Source organism: Zootoca vivipara, chromosome 8 (genome assembly GCF_965207765.1).
Source record: "Zootoca vivipara chromosome 8, rZooViv2.hap1.1, whole genome shotgun sequence".
NCBI classification, from domain to species: domain Eukaryota; kingdom Metazoa; phylum Chordata; class Lepidosauria; order Squamata; family Lacertidae; genus Zootoca; species Zootoca vivipara.
In genome coordinates, this window is record NC_142591.1 from 34,384,334 (window position 1) to 34,409,875 (window position 25,542).

Consider the following 25,542-nt stretch of genomic DNA (forward strand, 5'->3'; position numbering starts at 1 on the left):
TTTATATGTTGGTTGACAAATGGTTTAGATTCCCAGCATAATTTTATTAATGACAACCACACACAATGTAACCGGCTGCACATAAATAATACTTATTATTTATGTGCAGCCGGTTACGTTGTGTGCGGTTGTGAATGTATTTCACGTAACCAAGGTTTGGTGTTGGTTTGCTAAGAGTATTTATTTTATTAATGAGCAAGTGTTTTAGTCAGGTTAAAAAAACAATTCCTGTCATAAAACTGTGGAGCTGGACGTGATCCCAAGGGGCATCTGGGCCAACTCCCTGCAATGCAGGAATCACAACTAAAGAATCCCTGGCCTCTGCTTAAAAACCACCACCACCTTCTTTTTTAAAAAAGCAAACAAACACATAAGCATTAAATCACAAATTCATTACATTTTAATTGAACATATTCAGCTCATAGATTGAAAGCAACTGTGAAGCAGATAGAGCATTTTTTTCCTGATAGCCAGCAAACATTTCCACTCATACACCCCCCCATACAAGAACAGCCTTGGTAAGGCCGCAATTGCAAACACACTTACTTTGGAGTAAGTCATATTGAACTGAACTAGATTTACTTTAGAGTAGATAAGACCAGCAGAAGCTTGGTGACCCAATGTGCGCCATGTATTTAGAAGCCATAATTGAAGCCACATGGACATTGTATCTTGCCAGCAGCAGCCGGCCAGGTACAACAGGAGTAAGAGTGCCCTCTGATGGCCGTGCTATTTTTCTAGAAAAAGAGGTGCTGGAACACACTGTAAATGCCTCCCTTGCTCTCTTATGACAATGGCGTCCACCTGAGATGGGGGGGGGGAGCCCTGGGGATTGTGTGAATAGGCACCATGAATGAGGGGGTGGGGTCCAAGATGTAGGGCTGCTACAGCTGCCAGTCCAGAGACTCCCCATTAACTTATCCATGCCACCCTGCCCACTCACACTGCTACTGCACTTTGCACATGCAGTTCCTGAATATGAAGCATTTTACCCTTCAGAGGTGGGGAACTTGTGGCTTCCCCTATGTTGTTATACTCCAGCTTCCATCAAAGCCAGCAAACATGGCCAGAGGTAAAGGATAATGGGATTCGTAGTCCAGCAACTTCAGAGTCCAGAGAGCACTTCAGAGTCACTTCAACAGTGCCTTTGGCAACCAGTGTCAATTCAGCGGCTTGAGGCACATTACACTAACTTTGGTTAGAGCACCAGTTGAAATGCAACCCTGCCAACGTACAGCTAATTCAATTATGGATATGCTCCGGTAACGTTCTTGACTGCTTGTGCACAGGCCAGCTCTCGAAGGCTGCCCAAGAGAAAATATGGTATGATTACGAATTCAGCCTTAGGAATGCTTGAATGGAATACCTCTCGCTTGTCTTGAAACAACTGCAGCACCTACCAGTATACAATTCAAGATATTGCTTCTCATCTTTAAATCCCTAAACATCTTAGAAATCTGGTGCCTGGAGAGCTGTCTTCCTCCACATAAGTTGGCCCAAGATGTTCAGTGGAGGGCTTTGGAGAGACCCCCTTCCCTACCTGAAGGGAGGTGGATAACGGCCAAGGAAAATGCCTTCTATTTTGTGGTACCACAAATGTGGAATGCTCTCCCCCTAGGAACACTTGCATGAGACAGACCTTGATGCCTTTCTAGCACAAAGTAAAGCCCTTGTTAAGTCACTCAGGCGTTTTCATGGTTTTTATCTCAGTTGATCGCTGAAATTCTGTGTCTTAACTGTGAAATGATGCAGCTGCTGTTCAATTATTTCTGATTTATGTTAATAAGCTGTAAGCCACGCTGGGAGACTTGAGACTGAAGAGCCGGAATGACAAGTAATAAATAAGCGAGGCTAAGTGTCACAATTTTTTTGCACATCTTACTCCTCTTACACTAAGGGGCCTCTATATGCTCTCAGCCATAGCAACATATAACCCCCCCCCCCCGGTCTCAAAAACACATCCAACACATATCTGACATGCCCCCAGCATGTGTTCATATACATATAATAGTTAAAATACTTAAGTGTCTTGTTCAGTAGTTAAGCAGGTGGAAACCACTAAACAGTTCTTGAAGTTGTGGGATGTTCAGATGACTCAGGCATATGCATCAATAGCCCAGATCCAACAGTATCAATGCATATGATCAACCCACATGTTTGGGCCAACTTTGGGGCCTTAGGGCTGCAGGGAATGCATGCCACCTGCATGTGTGGCCAAAAATGTGTGCAGCCACCCCCCACCCCACCAGGGTGCTGAGCTCTGCTCAAGTCAGGGCTATATTCACATCTTCTTCCCTTTCTTTTTGCCACTGCTGCCAACAATAGGTAGGGTCTTGGAGAGTGCAGAAGAAGTTGCTTGGAAGTGGGACAAATCAAGTTCCTGATCCGGGGGGTTAGTGACTTTAGAGCTAGTATACTATTTAAAGGGAGTCTTTAGTTTCATTGCATTTAGGAAGCAGAGTAATAAAATTAGCCAAACTTTGTACTTTTGATCTCTTACCTTCAAGAAACAAATATTCACTTAACACTTTGACAAAAGGATCTTTGAATCTTTTTTACGTAAGAAGGTACTTATTTTTTGCTTCCTTACCTCCTACACCAGTGGGCTGTATCCCACATTACCTTCAAACAGCTGAAACAAGCCAGCTTCAAACCATGGGCTGTGAAGCTAGCATGATTACTGTTAAAGATAACCACGGTTTATTGTTTTGGCATAACGCTAAACTGCAGTTCATCAAAAAGAAAAGAATAAGCTTCTAATCTCTGCCTCAGGTCCATGTTGGAAAAGAAAGGAGTGCATGGTCAAAAAGTTCGTTATAGCCTGTTCCAATCACAATAAAACATGGCTTATGACATTCACACACAACTCCTCTCTCATCACAAATATATTCACAAACCCATCCACCCATGAAGGTGTGCAATCTTGCCTTTCTGATGCACTGATCACCTAAGCTTTCTCCCTTTTAACAAGGCCACCACAGAATTAGTAGTGCCAGAGCTAATTTTTTTATTTAGCAGCTTTCCACATGGAGTACAAATAATGTTTTAGAAAAACTACCAGTTTGTTGTAATGAATAGCTCAGAATATATGATGTCATCAAGGGCTGCAGAGATTCCTAACAGGCACAGGTGTCTGACGAGACTCAGCCTCAAAGCCAGGAGTACCATGGTGGGGAAGGGATGGACAACTCTCTTACCACCCACTGAAGTCCCCGACCCCTGCCAGGTCATTTGAAAACTTTTCATGATGATTTTATTTCTTTTTCTAAACAGAAAACACAAGGGGTTTTGCCTTGTTAAAAAATATGGGAGTTGCCCTCAGATTCTGGTTTGGTAAAATTTAATGTGAGAAATTTAAAGAGAAAATGAAGCTTATAGGAGGATGTAGAAGTGAGAGAGGTTGGGTGAAGCATTACTGGTCATTTGCGGCTACTTTGACACATCAGATTACGAAAAAAATAATAGACTTCCTTCCTCCCCACCCTTTATCTTCCGTTTGAAACAGTATACAAGTAGATTAGGGCCTTAAAGTCCTGCAGTTGTACTTAAAACTGAGCACACTAATTTTGTCGTTTGTTGATCTGCCGCTATAAAGTGCTCAATACGGAGTCAAAAATATTTCACCAGGCATCTCAGTGTGAATTAGTCTGGCAGGAGAAGAGGAGACAAAAATAATGCACTTTTTAAAAAGTTGCAAGGAAGTAACTTTCAGGTCCCAAAGCAACTTTGCTTGAAAGAAATACAGATTCAGTCCTTCAACTGGGAAACTTCATGAAGGTATGCACCCAGGAGTTTGACACCTTGGATATAGTTGTATCTACGAAGAAGAAATCTAGGATTAATGGATGCAATAAAAATTCACCAACACCACTGCAAAAAATGCAGGGCACAGAAATACAGTATGTATTTGTGTCAACCTAGAGGACCACAGGTACTTACTGTCCTGAGTTACCTCTCTTAGGTCTAGACAGGTGCACCTATAGAAACCTAAGTAGCTGCCTCTCTTATGCACGATATGCCTTACCTGTTGAGCTTCTCATTCTGAGAATGGGCTCCATCGTCTGCAGAGCCAACAGGAAGCAGCATTACATTCTTGCCTGTTGCTTCTTGGAAGGTCAGAGTGACAGGAATGCTTCCTCCCTCTCTGGTCAAATCTGGCTCTACACCAAAGACTAGCAGGGGAGAGAAGTGAAAATACAGTGCACAATACTGACAATTTTTCATCTTTAAGTGAAAACCTAACAAACGGGTAGTCAACATAATGCCATCCAGATGTTGTCGGACTGCAGGTTGTATCACTTGCAAGCTAGCATGAATGATGGGATCCGATGGGATTAACAAATCACCCATCAGTCAAATTCTCGCTCTTCTGATTAATATCCCTCAAGTACATTTCTATGAATGTGTACAAGCACCAAGAGAATAATGTTTGCCCCTGTGAGAAAGCAATAATTAATCACAACAGCATTACAGCTAAGCAGGGCATTACAAAACTGATAAAAGGTTGCTTTTCATAACACAAGAAACCTATTTTAATCTCTCTGCTACATTCCAACCGGATATGTCTCTTTCTTATTGGGCCATTTTGATTAAGATTTCAGTATCTCACCTGTTTTCATAGCTCTTCTTCCAGCCATGTAGTGGGGATGGTTGAAATCTGAAACCCAAGGCTTTCCACCATGGCCCAAGTACACTTTGAATTTATTGGGGCTGTGCAGATCAGCAAACTTTTTGGACAAGTAATCTTTGACCTTTAATAAAAAAAACCAATAAGCCTTAAGACTTTTAAGAAGAGCATAGCTGAAATTGCATTGGTGCTCAGTTCTTTATGCATGAATTCACCTGCAGTCAGGAAAGCAAGTTTTGAAACTACATATGAAATGCTAAGCATCACCTTTATGCAGTTCACCCACTTTCAGAGCAGGGACAAAACAGGAATTGCGTAGGCACAAGTATTTTATACCCCAATTATGCATCTGTCTCACACTATCCTAGTGTAAAATCCACAAAATGCCTAGCTACACAGAAAACAAATGATTCACCTAAATAAATTTGTGGATGGGGCTGATGGATGTGAAGGAAGATTTTTTTTATATAAAAAAAACCCTCCAAACCTACAAAAACCGCTTAACCCAGGAGGGAATGCCTTTCCCTGTCACAGAAAAGGATCTCTGCATCTGCCCAATTGTAAATTTAACAGCTGTTCTTGCTGCTAGAATAGTGCTCCAATTAATAACTGTTTGTCTAATGTGCATAATTAGTATTTTCCATATCAAGGAATAAACAGCACAATTAATTTCAACACCATTACTATCAAGATGTTTGAGAGCTGCAGCTTATAATACCGGAGCTCTATGAAAATTGAGGGCCTTTCTAGCATGAAGACAATACACTGTGTCCATCTAAGGTCCATTACTGCCAGTCATAGCAGACAGTCCTGGAAAAGATGGACAAATATAAGATTGAGTATAAAGCGAGGAGGGACACTAAATTCAGGGGACCCGTGTTTACTTTTTGTCCTATACAGAGGTACATGTTTCTGCCTCCCTCCCCCTCCCCACAGCAGAGATGCATCAAATGTTAATTAATAATAATAATAAATAATAATAATTCTATTCAGAGCAGACCCCTTGAAATAAGTGGGCATGACTAGCTGACATCCATTCATTTCAAGGGGGAAACTCAAAGTAGAACTTCACTAGATGCAACCTGTTCTTTCTGCTTTCCATACTATCATCTTCTATTTAAGAAGACTAGTTTTACTCAAGAGTAGTCCTACAGAAATTAATGAGCCTAACTGCATATGTGCATTCATTTCAATGGGTCTATTCTTGAGTTAAACCTGGCTGAGTACCACCCATGGTGAGATTTATCTCAGGCTGGCCTTAGACACGGATTATCACACACAAACACAGAAACAAACATACCTGCTTAGTCACAACTTCTGGAGTCATGTCTGGAACCAGTCTGATTGAAAATTTGCCAATCACTTTCCGCGGAATCACAGTTTTAGCTCCCGATCCAGAGAAAGCTCCTTCTATTCCATGCAGGGACAAGGATGGGTATCGCCACCTGTGCATCAGTATGTCTTTCTAGAGAGGGAATTGAAGGAGAGATATGATAGGATTCTGGAAGCAGTTGTGAGTATTCAGTCTACAGCCAGAATTAAGTCGATAAAACTATCAACTTACTGGGCCAATTTGAATAGAAGAAGAACATGTAAACCATTGCATTTGGAAGCTTACACACTCTTCCACCTTTCTGTGCTAATCTAAAATGATAGTCATTATGTACCTTCTATTTTTTAGGACCAACATGGCAACTACTGTCCACTAAATGGCATATGTAGAATTATAGAATTGTAGAGTTGGAAGGGATCACAAGGACCATCTAGTCCAACCCCCTGCAATGCAGGAATCTTTTTGCCCAATGTGGAGCTCAAACTCACAACCCTGAGATTAAGAGTCTCATGCTCTACTGACTGAGCTATCCAGGGAAGTGTTATTGTAAACAGCCCCTCACCACGCAGGATCTCAGGGAAGTAAATAAAGCAGAACAACAACAATCAACACATTAACTTAAAACACTAAAACCGCATTAAACTAAGAAAAACATTTTAACAGTTTGGCAAAAGCATCTAAAATGAACCATATTCCTTCACTTACCTCCCCCCCCCCCCCGGGGCATTGCCTCTGTGAACAGATGTGATCATCTAAACCAGGGATGCTGAATCTCCAGCTCACAAGCCAAATTAGGCCTGGCAGAAGTCTCAATTTGGCTTGTAGGGCAGCTTTCCGCAAACCACACACCTGACATCATATGTGACAACAGGTGTGGGGAGATAGAGAATTCCTCGTGGGGAACTTGATCGTACAGCTGATCCCTGCAGAAAGCAGCTTTAAGTTCATAAGGCTAGTCCTGCAGTTCCCAAGTGCTGCACAACTAGCTAGTTTTTGAGCACTTGGGAAGCACTGTGCAAGGGGTGGGATAAAGCACATGTCAATCTTTATGATGATGTTAGGTGACTGACAGTTGAATTGTCCCACCCACCTTTCAAAGTTGGCCTGAGGGAGTGGGCACAGATGGTGATCTGGCCCACCAAGCCAAAAAGTTTCCCCACTCCAATTTTAAAGACCTTCAATGAGGGGGACAAATTCCTCCCATAGGGAGTGAGTTGCACAGATGGGGAGGGGGCACCACAGAAAAGGTTGCCGTAGTCCAGTTAGGAGGTCACTAATCTTATATTGCTGGGGCAAGGAAGTGTTATGGGGGGAAATATGTAACAACAGTATTCTTCATTGCTAGAGGAACTAGATCCCAAACATGAAGAGACCCATCATACCTTTGTTGCATGCAGCAGTCGTGTGGCTCCTACATCTTTTGCATATTCCTCCATATCAAAGTCAATTTGGTCATAAAGTTTATGCTCTTCGTCAGTGACGGGAGCCACTGCATCATTTATGCCAGGGATGAGAATCTTCCCTTTCTTATCCACCAAGCAGCCTGCAACAAAGAAGACGTATAATACCAAAGGCAGCCAGAGAAACCAAAAATCTTCAAATATTGCTTGCTGATATTCACAAACCTCTTGCTTCCATGTCACATAGCTATAAATCAAACTGAAATAGCAACCTGGAGAGTACATGGAGTACAAGCACCTGATCATCGAGGGCTGATAGGACTAAGACGGGAAACATTATCCATCCATATATTTATGGACTACAAATCCCATCATCTCTGACTGTCAGCCATGCTGGCTCAGGCTGATGGAAGTTGAAGTCCCAACACCTTCCAGAGAGCCACAAGTTCCTCAATCCCTGTGACAGAGGGAGCACAGCCAGCATCCTGTTTTCCAAGTGGTTTTAACTTCCTCAGCAACTTTAAATCAAACAAATAAACTGAGAAGTCTTCACTGCTGATATTTTCGTTGGCTTTCAGCACCGCCAGCTATGCTATCTGCCTTACAGCCAATTCACAGAGTGGTTGTTTTGGTCAAGCCCAGACTGAACACCGTGGCGATAGTCATCTGAGCACTCCGCTGTGCTTCCACCTCAGATTCTTAGGACATTTCTGCTGACTCACTTGGCTGATAAATTCAGAGACTTAAGCAGTCATTCGTTTGGCATAAAACAATGAAGGGCCTCAAATATTTCCCTTTCATTTAAGGAACCTCATTTTTAAAAGTTCTAATTCACCTTTAAGCTTGAATTAGAGCAGGCTTCCTCAACCTCGGCCCTCCAGATGTTTTGAGACTACAATTCCCATCATCCCTGACCACTGGGTCCTGCTAGCTAGGGATAATGGGAGTTGTAGGCCAAATAAATCTGGAGGACCGAGGTTGAGGAAGCCTGAATTAGAGCATAACTACCGGTATAACTGCAATGTGGATTCACCTTTCCCAGTGCAAAAGTCAGAAACACAAACAGAAAACAAGCCCCAAGTCTTTTGCTACAGCTGCTTGCTCATAACTTATGCACAGTCAATTCTTACAGATGTCTTGCAGGATGTTAGCCAGCCACTTATTTCTAGTAATTAATTTCTAGGAGTTTACTTGCATAAGATATCCTGAGTGAAGACTGATTTCAGAGATTGCCCTTGTTCATCCACTGCAAAAGCAGCAAACTATTTATTTATTGAGCCAAGGAAAATTTGGAACAACAGTAAGCCAAATCATTATTCCCAGCCTTCCTTTAAGTAAAGATGAGAGACCTGTCCATGTGGCCAAAGTGATGGATGAGTGGACAGGCACCAAGGCACTGAACTGTTCATGCGACTGCATACCACAACCATTGTTTGATGCACCAGCAACAATCACAAGCTGCAGCGGTGCAGTTGAAGTATGATTTGTTTCAAACAGAAGCAGTTCACAACTATTTTCGCATACAGCCAGAGGCAGCAAAGATTCACTATGAGCCAACACATCCTTTGGTACGGAAGCAGAATGCTTGCCTATTCAATCCAAGTGAATCACTCAACCCACTTGGATTAAGAACTCTAGACAGGGAATGTGGTCATCTCAGCAGTATGAGATTGTGCTGTAAAATTGGCCGGCTCACATCTGATCTGCTGCCCCAAAGTTGCTTCCAGTCCAACACTCTTACCACTCAGGGAGGGCAGGAGGGGAAGAGAGAAAGTATCAACAACTTCTATTTATTTATTTATCGACCCATTCCATTCCATTTACCATGTCACACAATGTTATGAGACTTGAGAGAACAGGAAAATGTCTTAGCCTGGAGCTCAATTGAACAACAAATTGGGCTGTCTCATGGCCACCCTTCAGGTGTCAGATTGGGGGTGGGGGCACAGAGAGAAGGGCCGCAACTTATTGGCCAGAACCTACAGGAGGGGAAAAAGTCTTGCCAAGCCATAACAACAACAGCAACAACTTCTATACCGCCCTTCACCTAAAGATCACAGGGTGGTTTACAATATAAATTAGGTTATCTGTCCACCCACCTAACCATTTTTAACACATACAAACCAGATTTCTTATTAAATGCTGTCTGCCTTGTGCAAGATTTGAGTAGCAACCAGAGGCCACACTCAACTGCATGCTTCAGCATAAACTAAAGCAGTATTCAAAAAGGTGAGAAGAAACTTGTGATTGTGCCTTGTAGATAACATTTACACTTGTATTATTTATGTATACCTTTGCCCCACAAACGGATCTTTGCCCTCATTAACACTCTGGCTAGTCCATCAATTGTTAACCTTGCTATTATCATAAACCCTAACTCGGCAGGGGTGGGGGTGTTGCTTTTATATTTCTCCCAGTGAGAAGGCCTTTGAACTGCAACCACATTGCTATTTCTTCTGCAGTTACTAGAAGATTCCCATTTCTACGGTAAGAGCAGAACCAGGAAGTATAGGTGACTTACCCATCAAAGCAATAAGGTCCGTCATAGCCTCATGTACTGAGCCGCCATAAACTCCAGAGTGAAGGTCTTTGTCACTGCATTCCACCTGTATGTCAAAAACAAACAAACCTCAAACACAATCCATCAACAGTCACATACATACATTCCATCTTTCAGAATTACCTGGTAGCCATCAGCTTATTAGATCGTTGGGTCCAGGTAAGAGTTAGGCTGTTTGTTGTTTCAGATAATCTTTTTTAAAAAAATCTACTTATTTTCAGTATCCTGCTTATGCTTAAAATTGAAATAGACTAAAATATTGCACTGTTGGTTCTATATTTATGCAAAGCTGAAAGAATCATCCGAAGGAACCAGGCCACTAAAAGCACTTTTGCTGTGACAGGAATGAGCCACATTTCTGCTCAAGGATTTCCTTTTTCATTTCTCTTTTTGCATGCAACAGAAAACGAACTTAGAACAAACATAAATACTTTTGTCCTCTTATCCAGCTTATCTACTCCTGAGGTACATTAATGATAGGTGGCTGGCATGCCTTTCAAAGATGGACCTGCAGTGATGATTACCAGGTCCACGTTTTTGCCCAACAAGCAGTTTTTGCAAGGATCTACCTGGTTTGTTCAGCCTGTACAACAGCCTTTGAATAATGACTGTTAATTGCATCCAAAAAGTTCACTGGGGCTTCCCCCCCCCTCTTCCCATGGAAAGTGGCGGGGGAGGGGAGCATCAGGAGAACCCCAAGAACAGCACATGGGGGGAGGAGACAGGATCATTCCATTTGACAAGCTGAAATGCTTGTACAGATGCTATGTTTGTCAAAGTGTGACACTGAATTCCACCTATAATGTTTGAAAGACACTAGAATGCCATTATTACTGTGTTACAGATGCACACTTATAATTGTATATAAATAATATTCATAAGCCAAGTTCTATTGCGTTTTCTAAAACTACGCAAGATTTGGTGTTCTGCATACTTCTGTCCAAACAGGTCAACCACACAGATGTCGACCCTTCAACAATTAAAATCAGTATCTTTGTTCAAGTATGTTTTTCTCAGAGTAGATCTGATGAAATTAATGAACAGAATTAAGTTACGTCTTGGTATTTCAACTGGTCTGTTCTGAGTAAAACTTAGTTGAATACCACTCATAAAGTATACTTGTTCCAGCTTCTTTAATAGGAATATTTGTTCATTTAATCTTTACCTCTATGAAGTAATAGCAGATGCCCCTAAGGCCATAGGTGATGCAGGGCTTCTTCTTGCCCAGCCAGTAGTTGTCAGAGATGCAAACGTAGTCTACACCTTTGAAGAAGGCATCTTTCTGTGCAAAAATCAAATCATCAAGGCCTTCAGAGCCAGACTCCTCCATACCTTCTAGGCAGAACTTGACATTAACCGGAATTTCCTGTATGGAGAAAGTGGAACAGAATGAGCTGAAGAGGGTGTGCACAGTGCTTTTCACAATTTAAGCTTGCAGCAGGTTTTAATCAGTCAAACGCATAGTTGAAGAGAAAACTTTTCACCAGGCAAGCATCCTGTGGGAGAGCATTCCACAAACTTGAGATATTTCCGTTGATATTTTTTTCCTAGTACCCCAAGATCCAGCAGTTGGAGCAAAGTGCAAAATAGTGGCTCAGAAAGAGAGGCAGATAGGATAGGTCATCCACAAGTACATCAGAGTCCAGGAATCTGTTTTCAGTACCAGAATTGAGCTTACAGTCCCTTCACACAAAGCTCCATTCCTGGAGCAGCATAATTTGGGAGGTGTGGGGTGGAGGTTGTTGCTATTGTTTAACAACTGGAAATGAGAAATGCAAATCATGTAGGGACCAGACGCCACACCTTGGAAACTCTGTGAACTTATTAAGAGTAGATAGCAGGGGTGGTACAGGATGGGTGATAAGGAGTTGGACCCTTTAGTCCCTCTGCTATGGTTCTGATCCAGATTGGTGGGGGGCACATTACTATTTCCATTGAGACAAAAGTTTCATTTGCAACGTTTTTTGTTGCTTGATGTACTGATGTGGCCGTCTTATATTAGCCCACATCAAAGTGGCACTTGACTGATTTGGGTGGTTCCAAACCTGTGGATTAGACTAGGAGTGGAGAACCTTTGCCAAATGCAGCCCTCTATGCCTCTCTATCTGGTCCTCTGGATACATTTTAGGCCAGTGATGGCCAAACCTGGCCCTCCAGCTGTTTTGGGACTACAGTTCCCATCATCCCTGACCACTGGTTCTGTTAGCTAAGGATGATGGGAGTTGTAGTCCCAAAACAGCTGGATAGCCAAGTTTGGCCATCACTGCTTTAGGCCATATATCTTCCCTAGCCACACCCCTCACTGCCCTTGAGAGTTTTTGCCTGCCTAGATTGTGTTCTTGAATTCTGATAATGCTGCTTGCTTGCCTGGTGGAGGATACCAGAGGGGGTGGGTGGGTGTAGAAACTAGGCTATTGTATAAAGATAAAATCTGTTGCTTCACTCGCTTTTGTCTCTGTCCCACATGGCAGCATGGAGCCCCCAGAAGGTTACGGATTCCTCTGGCTGAAACAGGTTTCCCCCACCCCTTGATTAGAGGACATAATGTCTGTACCAGTCCTTGAGCACATCAGCCCGTAAATTACTGCTCTTCTGTTATGAATAGCAAATGACCCTAGTGGCAAATTACTCAGGACTAGAACAGCCTCGCCTTCCTCCAGCCTTAAACAACTAATAGAATGGGCGGTGCCACAGGGGACATGTGCTGTGGGAGTCACTCCCCGCTGCCAACCCCAACTTGTCCTTGTCATTTATCCAGTACAATAGCATTCACCAACTTGGTGGCTGGCTGGGGCTGATGGCAGTAGTGCTCCAAACCCATCAGGAGGGCAGCAGGTTGGCAAAAGCTAGGGTAACTCAGTTGGTAGAGTATGAGACTCTTAATCTCAGGGTTGTGGGTTTGAGCCCCACATTGGGCAAAAGATTCCTGCATTGGACTAGATGGCCATCGGGGCACCTTCCAACGCTACGATTCTATAGCACAGCACAGTGAGCAGGAGCACAGAGCTGTGCTCAGGCTTGGGACCAGAGCAGCTCCCGACTTAACTGGTGCTGAATGTCAGCAATCTAGTGCTATGGGGCAATTGCAGTCATTCCACCTGGCTGCAGCTGAGCATGGGGAGAGGCAGCACAACCCCTTCCACCATCTTCACTGAGACCAATTGCTGTTTGGCTCCTCCTCAATGGCCAATCCACTCAGCCATGATGCAACTAAAAGTCTTGGGTATTCATATCTGTTTGATCTTCCCTTCCAATACTTGTAAACCTAAGGACAAGATCACTCTCATTTTTTCATCTTTGTATAGTGTCTAGGAAATTTTCAGAACTAGATAGGTAATGACAATGATGAAGGCTAAGAAAGGGGTAAAAGGAGCAAACCTAAAACATAGCCTGCCTAGTGTTGCCTTGTTGCAGCCTTGGAGAGCAGAACAACCTGGGGGGAAACCAAGCAAGTACTTCCAGAGTGTCAAAAAACCTTGCCATTCAGCAGATAACAAACCATGGCTCTTGGACTAATTCCGTATCCAGCAGGTTTAATCTTTACTGATAACTGCAGTAGTTTAAAGCAGCAAAGGTCAAGAATTTAATCTTTTACGAGCCAAGCAAGCTGAAAGAGAAGGCAAACCATACCTGTTTAGTTTGTTGATAAGCCTCCAGGGCATTCAGCCAGGCAAGCACTGGGCCTTTATCATCTGTCGACCCTCGGCCATACAGCTTTCCTAGGCAGAAGGAGTGACAATACTCTTAATTAAAGCAATTCACAGGCAGTGCCACTTTTCAGAGGCACAGATCCTTCCAAAACAGCATACCGTAATAATAATTATTTTATTATTTAAATAATAATAATTAAGAAAATTATTTATAGTAGGAGCCTACATGAGCCAGGACCAAATCTAGTAGCAAATTGGTACTACTGAGGGCAAGTAGTTGGAAAATATCTGGAGACCTTAGTTATCACAGTCTTATACATTTTTTATGATTCTGATGTTTCAAGTTCCCAGTTCCTTATTCAATAAAGAGCTCTGTGAACAACCTAAGTTTATTTGACCCTACACCAAAAAAGGTGAATGGTAATAGTCCAAATCATGCATCTTCATCACTGGGAAACTCTCCACTTCAAGCTGCATCATCATTCTTTGGGGCAAAATGTTATCTCTGCGTAATGGCAACAGCTGCCACAAATCAATAAGGGAGCCCCAAAATAAGAATTGGTCCAGCCCAAGTGACACACTTGCACCACCAGGGGAATGTCCCATTCAAGGAAATGGTCAATGAAGGAACCTTGGGTGGAGAGCTGCAAGGAAGCTATAGTTACCATAGTGTCAGTTTGTGAAGTCTGGAATTAGCTTAGTAGTTAGCCTTTGAATCAAAAACCACAAGCCTACTTATTACTATAATGAACAAAATGGAATATTTCCTGGCTACTGAGCATACTCAGTCTTTACTAGTTTTTTCTTTAGATGGGTGGAGAGCAGGTCCATTGCACCATTATTGTATTTTTCACCATTATCTGCATTTAACTGTGTGGTTGGAATTCCTGCTACTTTTTTTAGAGTAATGTCTAGTTTGACAGGCATTTTATCTTTGCAGGTAAAAATTCACAGAGAGCCAGGTGTTTGCATGCCTTACCGTCTCTTTCCACCAAGGTGAAAGGTTCGCTGTCCCAGCCATCTTCTAGTGCTGCAGGTTGTACATCCAGGTGTCCGTAGACGCAAACTGTCTTCTTGCGAGGATCTGAGCCAAGTTTGCCCAGAATGATTGGAGGCAGAGGAATCTCCGAACCATCAGGCAGCTAGAATTAGAGATGCAAACGTTAAGTAGCAAAATGCATTTAAGGGCTTTTTTTTCTTTTTACCTGAGGTACCATGAATTCCATTGCAAGGTGGTATAAGCCAATGTTCTCAGAAGCACATTTCTATATTATTATTATTGTGAGTTTCCATAGAGGGAGGGAGGAACCTGTCGTCATGAAGAATGCTGCTGGACTACAACTCCCACCATCCATGCCCACACTGCCTGGAGCTGATGGGAGTTGTAGTTCAACATAATTCAGAGGACCACAGGTTCCCCATCCCTGCTTTAAGGTATTGTGGGCCATATAAGATCTGCTGTTCCTTAGCAGCCCTGACCTGTTTCCCCTTCCCTGTATTTCTCTGCTGCTGCTGCTCCCCTTGGCTGCCTAAACTCCTGTGGCAGCTTCCATATTTTCTTAAAATACCAAGGACGCAAGGACGCAGTGTAAAAACACCCAGCCAATGCATTTTCATGTGATAACATTGCATTACGCTTCTGAAAAACAAGGTACATTAGGTTTTAAGAAGTGTCTTTTCTTCTATAATGCAACCCATGTGGTGGTCTGCAATCAGAAAATATGCGCAACTCTGAAATGAATAATATTGAGTGCACAGTTTAAGTTTGCAGGAAATATTTATCAATAATTTTAACTTTCTGTAAGCAATGCACTGCTACATTGTGCAAGCAGGGGGGAAAGAATGCAAATTCAAAAGGAACCGTCCAATACATTAAAGAAGTTCCTATAACATAGTTACGGTAATAATAGCTCATCTGGCAGTTACAGAGAGAGCAGAATCTAATTTCTACATATTAAAACCAAATGAGTCATGAAATATGGTGGTTTCCTTTTCAAGTTTCCTGCTAGAGCTTGTTTGACTTGATTGGTTCTCATGATGACAGTCTACAGCAGGAGTGGGGAACCTTTCACACTTCAGATGTTATTTGGTATGTTATTATTTATTAAATTTGCACGTTGTTGCTAAAATATCAGTCCCTGGCAAGCATGGGCAATGGCTGGGGATGATGGGACATTCAGCAACATCTGCAGAGCAAAAGGTTCCCTACATCTGGTCTACAGCAAACTCCTTTTGCTGTAGACACAAGTGACAGAATGGTGAGCTGCAAGTTTTCCTAAGCAGAAAAAGAGCAGGCTGCTATTGGCAAAACTAAGTTTGGAGACTTAAATATCACATCTAGCTTGTGGCTCTAACACATCTTTGCATTTAACACCTGTATTTAAAAAGTGGAGATAGCATCAGAAGGGATGTGTGATCATTATCAGGGTTGCAGCAGGCAGGGAAGACAACTCTTCCCTCCCTTTGTGGTTCTCAAAACAGCCACTGGATTGAAAAAAATGTTACTTATCCAAGTGGCTCTAATGCAAAACTAGAGTTATTCTTATTACATGGCAATGGTTTTCAACCACTGAGACACAGCCTGAGACAAAGGCAGGGCTACCAGAAAACAAAGACCAAGCCTGCCCTTGAAAGTAAAAGCAACGCAAAACAAAATCACCCACAACCCACAAATAAATAGAACAGACTGGGCATAATACAAGGCTTTGAAGAGCAAGCAAGGCTCATGGTTCAAGTAGCACCCTCCATGACTCCCTCCAGATCATACAGAAATTTGTCCCCCATCAACAGCCAAGCCATGCTAGTTCCCAAGGTCTTAGAAAGAAGACCGCGAAAGCAGCAATATTTATAAGATGTGAAGCAAGCCACAAATGGAGCTCTTCAGGCAGTAAACTAAGCACATGTAACACAGCTCTGGCAGCTGGGTGCTGCTATTTGCTTCTAAGCCGCCTCCCCCCCTCCCCCCACCAGGACCAGACAAGTACAGCAATTGTCCACAGGCCATAACAGGACATAGGAAACACCCCTAACCCAGGCTGCTGTATCCAATTGAAAGCACTACCTTGGCTAAATCTACCTACCTTCTGTTTTCCGATATCCTTCAGCTCCGTTGTGCCACCCAGCCGCTCAATGTCCTTGGCAGCAACTTCCATCATTCGTTTGATTTCTCCCCTCTTTTCCGGCCATGCCGACACACTCTGGATAGCCACCCATTGGGCCAGCCGCTATAGGTAAGTAGTTCAGGAAAGAAGCAGGACCGGAGGTAAGATAATAAAACATCTGAGGCTTTTATTTTGCTTGGCTAGGATTTTAGAGGAGGCAAGCTGCAAAGGTGGGTGTTTTGGAAGACAAAACACTAATGCTCCTCTCTATTTTCCAACTCTGTGTGTGTGCATGTGCAAACACACACACATGCGCCGTTGCCCCATTACTGGTGAGAACGAGAGACACCCCCACCCCGCCAATCTTGGAAGTTGGGGTGGAACCCAGAGTGGAAAAAGCCAGGCTTTTTTGAACAATGTCATGTCTTAAATGATGTTTTCACTCTATTCTTACCCAGCAGCTCCCAACCCTTTTACCATTTAGTACACCTTCTGACTTTAAAGTAAAGTTGAAATCTATCACAACAGGTTATGGTCACACTCCAGCACTCCTCTTTGCATTTGCCTAGTTCAAAGCACAATGCGGGAGCAAGTAAAGCCCACTTCAGAGCCACAGCACTGTAGCAGACCACCTGATTTGCACACCAAGGGCCACAAGTTCAATCCTCAGTGTCTCCAAATTGAAGTGAGAAAGACCCCTGTTTGAAATCTTGGTAAGCTTTGGCAAAGTTAGTGTAGACAAAATCAGTTAGCCAGATAGACCAAGGGCCTGAGTCGATATAAAGGCAGCTTCCCATGTTTCCTATGACTACACACAGGCTTTTTCTATCCAATATGGCTATCATGGTGACAAGTGGCCGTTTACAAGGGCTGTTGGAGCTTCTAGCTCCTGTCAACAAAAAACTTGCTAGGCACAACTAGGCTCATTTCCTCCAGCCAAGTGATAGTGCTACTCAAAATATATGTGTGTGTGTGGACGCAACTGCAAAACACTGTTCCTATTTCCCAGTCTTCCATTCATTTCACAAAGCATCTAAGGGCCTCTAAATGAGGCAGCAAACCTGTGTCTAAGCTATACCAGTTCCGATTGCTGCTAAGGAATCATATGAATGAATGCTCCTCTACACAAAAGCGTGTGCGCACGCACGCACGCACACTTGCAGTCTGAACTGATATTATCCAGATTCAGAAAATGTACACTTTCCTCAATCTAAGTAGTAAAGAATTTTGAAAATCTTCACAGAAATAAGTCATTAATTATATTAGTTTCCTCCAACCTCTTGATCATCTGTATGTATTTTTCTCTGCAAAGGAAACAACAACTAGATAGGTTTCATTGCAGCCCATGAATCATTTATGGCTAACACAGGCTTACTACTACTAATAATAATACAGTGGTACCTCGACTCACGAAGACGATCCATTCCACGGCCATCTTCGCAAGTCGAGGTTTTCGCTTGTCAAAGCGCGATTTCGTGCTTCTGCGCATGCGCAGAACGTGCGCAGGGCAAAAGGACTTCCGGGGGTTGTCGACTTCGGAAGTTGAAACCTTCGGAAGTCGAAGCGTTCGGATGTCGAGGTATGACTGTAATTTATTATTTATACCCCGCCCATCTAGATGGGCTTCCCCAGCCACTCTGGCCGGCCTCCAACCAAATATCAAAAACACAATACAGCATCAAACATTAAAAACTTCCCTAAACAGTTTTTTAAAAGTAAATTGTTGCTTATTGCCTTGACATCTGCTGGGAGGGCATTCCACAGGGCAGGCACCACTACCGAGAAGGCCCTCTGTCTGGTTCCCTGTAACCTCACTTCTTGCAGCAAGGGAACTGCCAGAAGGCCCTCGGTGCTGGACCTCAGTGTCCGTGCTGGACGATGGGGGTGGAGATGCTCCTTCAGGTATACAGAACCGATGCCGTTTAGGGCTTTAAGGGGCAGCACCAACATTTCGAATAGTGCTCGGAAACATACTGGGAACCAATGCAGATCTCTCAGGACCGGTGTTATATGATCTCAGCGGCCACTCCCAGTCACCAGTCTAGCTGCCGCATTCTGGATTAACTGCAGTTTCCAAGTCACCTTCAAAGGTAGCCCCACGTAGAGTGCATTGCAGTAGTCCAAGCGGGAGATAACTAGAGCATGCACCAAATTAATGTTCTTTATTCCTTGGCTAGTACTATTAATGCACTGATGGAAACCTTAACCATTGTTAAGGTGTGGTAGGTGTGGAGACAGAGTGAGAGAAGCATGCAATACTCTTCAGTTTATTAACTGAGACTGGAATAGTATGTCTGCACCAACTTTGTGGTTTAAGAAAATTATGGAACAGGAAGCATTTAGAGATGGGCGGCTCTGCAAATGAAAAATTCCCAAGCCACTAAGGATACAGTCCTCCCACTCAGCATGTGGGTTTTAGAACAGGCAGATCAACTTTTTGGCTGTCACCTAAGACTAGCCAGCAACTGCTCTGCAACACTTGCTTCACAAGTCTGTTATTTAGAGAAGGAATTTTGCAGCTCAACATATGCATACAGGTTTGAATCCAAACTTAAGCCTTCTGGGAATAAAAAGCATCTTTCAGTCCAGGGAAGACTTTTGATCCAGCAGAAGGAGAATGGGGTAGGTGGTAGTTTTAATGGATTCCTCCCCCAACCCCCATTTCTAGAGGATCTCCCAACTTGTCCCCAGTGGATTTTTGGAGACAAGAGTCTGCCGTAGCACAGTAGCAAACGTTTTCTCCTCTGCCAGTGGGATGTCCCCTGAGTGAAGCTCCTACTGGTGGCAGCAAAATCAGGATGTAAGGTATAGGGCTCTGCAGCCTGAGAAAGCAAAGACTGGATTTAAAATATCCACAGAAGAGGCTACTTACCTCAACATACAGGTCCTGGTGTTTGTCAACGTACTCAAAGAGGGGCTCAAGGACAGATGACATTTTCTGATCTGAATAGTGCGGCTGAAAAATCTAAAAGGCAAATTGAAAAAAGAAGAAAGGGGAGGGAGAAAATGATATTTAGACTCCAGAGCTTTCCAAAAGTTTGCAGTATTAACTGACAAGAGGGTGCCTTTATACTTTACACGTGAATGTCTGCCTCTAAACTGCCTCACTGCAGTTTCAGGGAAGTCATGAGGACTTGATAAACGAGGCACCTCACCGTGAATCATTCTGCAGATCACATGATGGAAGTAAGCAAACTAAGAAAAGCAGTGTCAGCTCTCTACTTAAAACTCTGCAGTTTCAGGGGAGGTCACTCTTGTGACAAGCATCAATTTAAGATGAGCTGTGTATATCTTGTCCCACTTTGCTTGACAGACTCCACTGTACTTGTGGTGAGAAAATCATCTGCAGGGATTGTTACATACAACAGCAAAGGCTCAACAGCAAGTTTCAAAATCAAGGTGTGTTCATGAACTAGCTCGTTCTGCAGGAGCCAGGGGGAGAGGTGAGCCAGTAGAGTTAACAGGGACTGCAGGAATTAGGAAAAGCATTGGCTGGATTCATGGCTTTTCCCACATTGTGATTTTTGCATAGGGTGTGCACACACACGATTCAAGATATATTGCCAGGCCAAAAATTATGAAACTGATATGATGATATGGACTTCAAACAGGTTTTGGACAATATATCACCCAGCCCAGCCATTCAACAATCAACATTTTGCAATATAAGCAAAAGAAAGAAAGTGGTTGTGCACATTTTTGTGTGTGCCATCTTCAGGAACATGCCACAACTAATCAGCACCAATGGAAAGTGGCTGAGCACCTGAACTTTTAAATTTGCTTTGTGCCAGCCTTGGAAGAATTTTCATGCTTGGCAAACAGGTTTTCGCAGAGTTTAACGTTTCAATTGGTCTTCTGTTATCACACAACTGATCTACTCTGGAGTGTCACTTTAACAATGGCAGTTACTGTTTACTTCGTTCCTTAGTACAGTATTCCCACCCACATACACCAAGTCCTAATAGAACAATTTCTGCAGCCAGCAGTTTTCCAGCAGTGCTGTAGGTAGAGTGTCATTTGGCAGTAAATATAGAATCAAGTATTCATGCTGCCTACTTTAGTGGGCTTCGTCCAGATTTGAGTCCAAGTACACCACACGAGGAGGATTTCAAATCACTTTCCACTCCACTCTCAGCTGCAATATCTGAATGCATTGCCCAATGTGGCACATTTCTAGGTCCTTCTTCCAGGGGCTTCCTGCTTTGATATCTGGGATTTGGGCTTTCCAAAGAATTACTTCTTTCTCAAGCTTTTCTGGGCACCACAGTTCAAGAAGGATACTGACAAGCTGGAACGTGTCCAGAGGAGGGCAACCAAAATGGTCAAAGGCCTGGAAACGGTGCCTTATGAGGAACGGCTTAGGGAGCTGGGTATGTTTAGCCTGGGGAAGAGAAGGTTAAAGGGTGATATGATAGCCATGTTCAAATATATGAAAGGATGTCATATGGAGGAGGGAGAAAGATTGTTTTCTGCTGCTCCAGAGAAGCGGACACGGAGCAATGGATTCAAGCTACAAGAAAGAAGATTCCACCTAAACATTAGGAAGAACTTCCTGACAGTAAGAGCTGTTTGGCAGTGGAATTTGCTGCCAAGGAGTGTGGTGGAGTCTCCTTCTTTGGAGGTCTTTAAGCAGAGGCTTGACAGCCATATGTCAAGAATGCTTTGATGGTGTTTCCTGCTTGGCAGGGGGTTGGACTGGATGGCCCTTGTGGTCTCTTCCAACTCTATGATTCTATGATTTTGCACAAGCAGGGAGGTAAGTGGTACAGTATCAGGTTCAATATGCTGTCTGAAACTCTGGAGAGCAACTGTCAGTCAGTACAAACAATAAATGAACCAATGGTCTAATTCAATATAAGCCAGCTGTTGATGTGATTTATTTATATTTTTTCACTGAGCGTGTGACAGCTCAGCAAAACTCTAAATTTTTAAACTCTCTAGTTATTTTTGTTTTTAGGTATTTTTAATTGATTGTTGCTTGATAACCACTTTAAATATTTTTAAAGACATTCAGCACAGAAGTATTTACAAATATGAGAGAAAAAAAACCCATAACCTTTTGGCCATATCACTCACACCTACAGACTAGACTAACATTAATTTAAAACATTTTTTATGGCTTGTGGGCATGAGGACACACTGAACTAGCATACCAGGTTCTTTAGATCAAAGAGTCTTCCAGTTTGTGGAATTCTTTTTTGTCAGATGCCTGAGTTTTGCCAATTTCAGTAAGGTGCAAAGTTGGAGGGGGCAGCATTCATGGGTATTTTTAATTGATTGTTGCTTGATAACCACCTTTAAATATTTTTAAGACATTCAGCACAGAAGTATTTACAAATATGAGAGAGAAAAAACCCAGAACCTTTTGGCCATATCACTCACGCCTACAGACTAGACTAACATTAATTTAAAACAGTTTTTATGGCTTGTGGGCATGAGGACACACTGAACTAGCATACCAGGTTTTTGGGATCAAATAGAGTCATCTAGTTTGTGGGATTCTTTTTTGTCACAGACGCCTCAGTTTTGCCAATTTCAGTAAGGTGCAAAGTTGGAGGGGGCAGCATTCTTAGAATTAGGGAAGGAATGTGCCTTTGAGCACATACTTAGCCCAGAATATTGTTTTCAGTCCCAGAACAGAGGTCAGTCTTCTCACACAAAAATCCAAATAGTCCTACATCACGCTATAAAGCTGTCTTGTGCACGTGTGCAAAAACAGCCAGTGAAGATACACTGCACAAGAGAGAAGCAAAAGGGAACTGGAACTGGAACTGGCAGAAAGAAGGAAAGGGTACAAGAAGTTGCCACAGTGCCATTGCTACAGTGTGGAAATGCAGAGGCTATGGAAGGCCCATTCCTAAAACAGACCACAGTAGTCAGCAATGACAAGAGATATGTGCTCCTGCATTCAACAAAGCTACTTTTATCTTTCTTCCCACAGTTCAACTCAGATGCTTACAATTTTAAGAAGCCTGCCTTGTTCAGTTTGTTGTGCAGGTTCATTCCACTTTAGGGTGCATCCTGCATTGGCCTGTCACTTTCAAGAGGCACTTGTTTTCCTTCCTCAGTGGCACAACTCACAGAAGCCTGCAGTTTGGAGCCCCCCCCCCCCCGCCATTTGCCTTAAAGAGCATAAAGACATAGCAGCAGGAAGCAGCAGCAGCGGGGATGAGATCCTGGGCCCAAGACATTTTTGTCAACCACCACATGAGGACACCCCCCCCCACCTCCCTGCCAGGGAAGGAGGAGTGAGGAAGTATCTAAGTCAGGCACGTGGGTGGAGGGGCGGCTAAAGATATACAGTACAGCAGCTACTGCTACCCTGTGAATCCTGCCAACGGAGGCAGTCACCTCACCTCATGGGTGGGCCGGCCCTGAGCACATCGGGCAGCTCCATTTGCGGGACACCTTCAAGCCCCTGAGAAAACAAAGGCCCCGCCCTTCGCCCCTTTGACACGCAGCTCCCAAGGAAGCAGGGCGGAGACCCACCAAGGCCGAATTAGGCCCATTCAGCTCCCCAAAGAGGAATCCTCCCGTCCCGTCCCGCAGCCGCAGCACCGCCCTGCTGGAGGCAGCACCGCCTGGATGGAGCCCACTCACCCTGCGGATCGGGGCGGGTTTCCACCTCCTCGCACGGCATCCAGGGCGGAGAAGTGCCCTGCAACCCCTGGACAGGATCAGCGCCGCAGCCATAGCTGCAGGGTGGCGGGGGGAAGCGGAGGGAGGCCGCCGGGGGATGGGAGGGGACCAAGGGATGAGGCGACAAGCGCAAATCCCCTGCGGCTCCTCCTCGCCATCTGCCCACGATGAGAAGCGGGCAGCGGCGGCGGTGGGGAAGGGAAGCGGATCCCGGCAAAGTTTGCCAACTCGGCACCCCGGATCTGCAGCCCCCTTCCCTTCCCTTCCCCCTCTCTCCCTTGAACTAGCTGTGCCGAGACTCAGCCGCTACTCACCCTGCGCCGCGTTCCCACGTGCACCTTTCGCAGTTGCAGTCCAGCAGCGATGGAAGAGCGAGCAAAAGGCACAGCGCTCGGATCTTAAAATCCTCTCGGGGGCCCGCCCCTTTGGAACGGCGCGAAGGCCAATCAGCGCCCGTCCGGGCGGCTCGGTTCGGTATCATTGGCCGCGAAGCAGGAAGGAGAGAAGGCCAGAAGGGAAGCGAAGCGGACGGCGAGGAGCCCCAGAAGCCCGCTGGCCCAGCCTTTAAAGGACTCACGTCGGTGCTTCCCGGCCGTAAGGTCTTGGGAGTCGTGAGCTTTCCGGTTAGGAGCCGGGGAATATGCCGACCTGTTGCTAGAGCTGCGTCAAGGGGCTGGCACAGCGGGTCTCAGGCATGGGACAGACTCAGAAAGGGAAGCCTCTCCCATGGCACACACGGACCGGATTGTGGAACAGATTGCCCAAAGTTTAGATATAAGTACCACCGAGATGCACAGCCTATTTATTCGCAAGGGAAGGGCGAGTTTGCTTAGTCGGTTGGTGAAGGAACGATGGGGTTCGGTTTTGATAATATAATGTGTGTGTCTGTGTGTGTGAAGGGAGAGAGACAGAGAGAGAGACAGAGAGAGAGACAGAGAGCGTGCCAAATCGAAGGCCAGGTGCAAGGATGTCCCCTCTGGTTAGCGTGCATGAAAATTTTAATTTCACAAGAGGATGTTTCTAGAAGATATGGGGTTAGCTGAAAGGGAGAGGCAAGAGGATTATATCTTCCACCAAACAATTTCTGGGTTACAAGTATAGTAAAGGAACAAATTAAGAAAGCGGTAAAAGCAAGAAGGCAACTTTGGTAAAATATAGAATTGCAGAATTGTAGAATTTGAAGGGAACCTGAAGGTCCTCTAGCCCAACCCCCCCCCCCCGGGCAATGCAGGAATGTCAACTGAAGCATCTATGACAGAAGGCCATCCAACCTGTACTTAAAACCTCCAAGAAAGGAAAACCCGCCACCTTCTGAGGGAGTCAGCAAATATTAACATATAAGAGAAAAAAGCATGCAGCAAATTAACACAGTGAATGTAAATTAAGTACCCTGGTTTTTAAGACAGCTCCGTAATGTGTAGTCATATTTAAAACAGAAGAAATCAGAGCTCATATTCAAAAAGCTGCAATCAAAAATCTCAGGGAAATAACTGAGCAGGTTTTCTGCAAACATTTTGTCTTTGGGGGGGGAAACAAAACCATGTGGTGTGTGTTAGCACGAACAGTCCACAAGGTGGCCTCTTGTGCCAGAAGTGAAAACTAACTAAAAATAACTGGTTTTTCATCTTGAACCAAAAGAAAGGCATATATTTACTTGCAGTAAATTCCAGGCTTCGTAAGCTATTAGAAGGTTTGGATCTGTGCATTTTGTAATGAGATGCTGAACTTTTCATTATCACTATCAAATCAAACTGTTGCATCAGTCGCAGGACCTCACTTTTAAATTGGTCTCATTCCACACATCTGCCTTTCTCAAAATAGTTAAATCCTGGGATCCTTAAACAAAGAAGCAGAAATCACTGCCTTGCTCACTTTTTCTGAGGGCAAAGCAGGTGGGAGCATAAGAACTCAATCCCATGCGAAACTGGCAATGTCGGCAATATGAGAGAAATTGTGTCACACAGTGTTAGATTTGCAATGCCTACACAGAAGTAAGCCCCACTGGCTTCCTTGGAGCTTGCTCCCAAGTGTATGCTTAACTGAGTAAGCCCACTGAGAACAGTGTCCTGTAATTCTGAGTAAACATGCATGGGATTGCACCCTAAGGCTGCATTCTATTTCCACTTACCTGGAAGTAAGTGCTGTTGAACCTAGTGAAACTTACATCTGAGTAAATACAACTAGAGTTGTATTGTTAATGCAAGAATAACTTCTAATCTTATGTGTTAGTTT

The 25,542-nt window shown here is 43.9% G+C and overlaps 1 protein-coding gene across 4 annotated transcripts; it reads right to left on the reverse strand.

Annotated features, from left to right (window-relative positions):
* Nucleotides 1–377: 377 nt before the first annotated feature.
* On the reverse strand, nt 378–23,667 carry LOC118089898 (cytosolic non-specific dipeptidase). Of its 4 annotated transcripts, XM_088675282.1 has the most exons (13): nt 23,625–23,667; nt 20,728–21,052; nt 19,544–19,636; nt 16,651–16,794; nt 14,550–14,712; nt 13,551–13,639; nt 11,086–11,286; nt 9,882–9,966; nt 7,343–7,503; nt 5,928–6,092; nt 4,610–4,751; nt 4,025–4,172; nt 378–3,817 (listed from the first exon to the last, which is right to left on the reverse strand). In XM_088675282.1, exons 3-13 carry the CDS (start codon nt 19,604–19,606, stop codon nt 3,748–3,750), a joined length of 1,431 nt encoding a protein of 476 aa, XP_088531408.1. In that variant the 5' UTR covers nt 19,607–19,636; nt 20,728–21,052; nt 23,625–23,667; the 3' UTR covers nt 378–3,747. The 4 variants fall into 4 exon arrangements, with proteins under 4 accessions (XP_088531408.1, XP_034980914.1, XP_034980913.1 ...); XM_035125023.3 differs by lacking the exon at nt 20,728–21,052; XM_035125022.3 differs by lacking the exon at nt 20,728–21,052 and having other exon boundaries at nt 23,272–23,667.
* Nucleotides 23,668–25,542: the final 1,875 nt, after the last annotated feature.

Excerpts from the sequence above, each read along its gene's own strand:
- LOC118089898 (XM_035125022.3), bottom strand. The coding sequence starts at position 23,364 with ATGGCTGCGGCGCTGATCCTGTCCAGGGGTTGCAGGGCACTTCTCCGC. Across the intron at positions 6,093-7,342 it reads GACTGCTGCATGCAACAAAG|AAAGACATACTGATGCACAG; the intron begins GTATGATGGGTC and ends TTCCCTCTCTAG. Across the intron at positions 4,752-5,927 it reads CAGAAGTTGTGACTAAGCAG|GTCAAAGATTACTTGTCCAA; the intron begins GTATGTTTGTTT and ends TTTTTATTAAAG.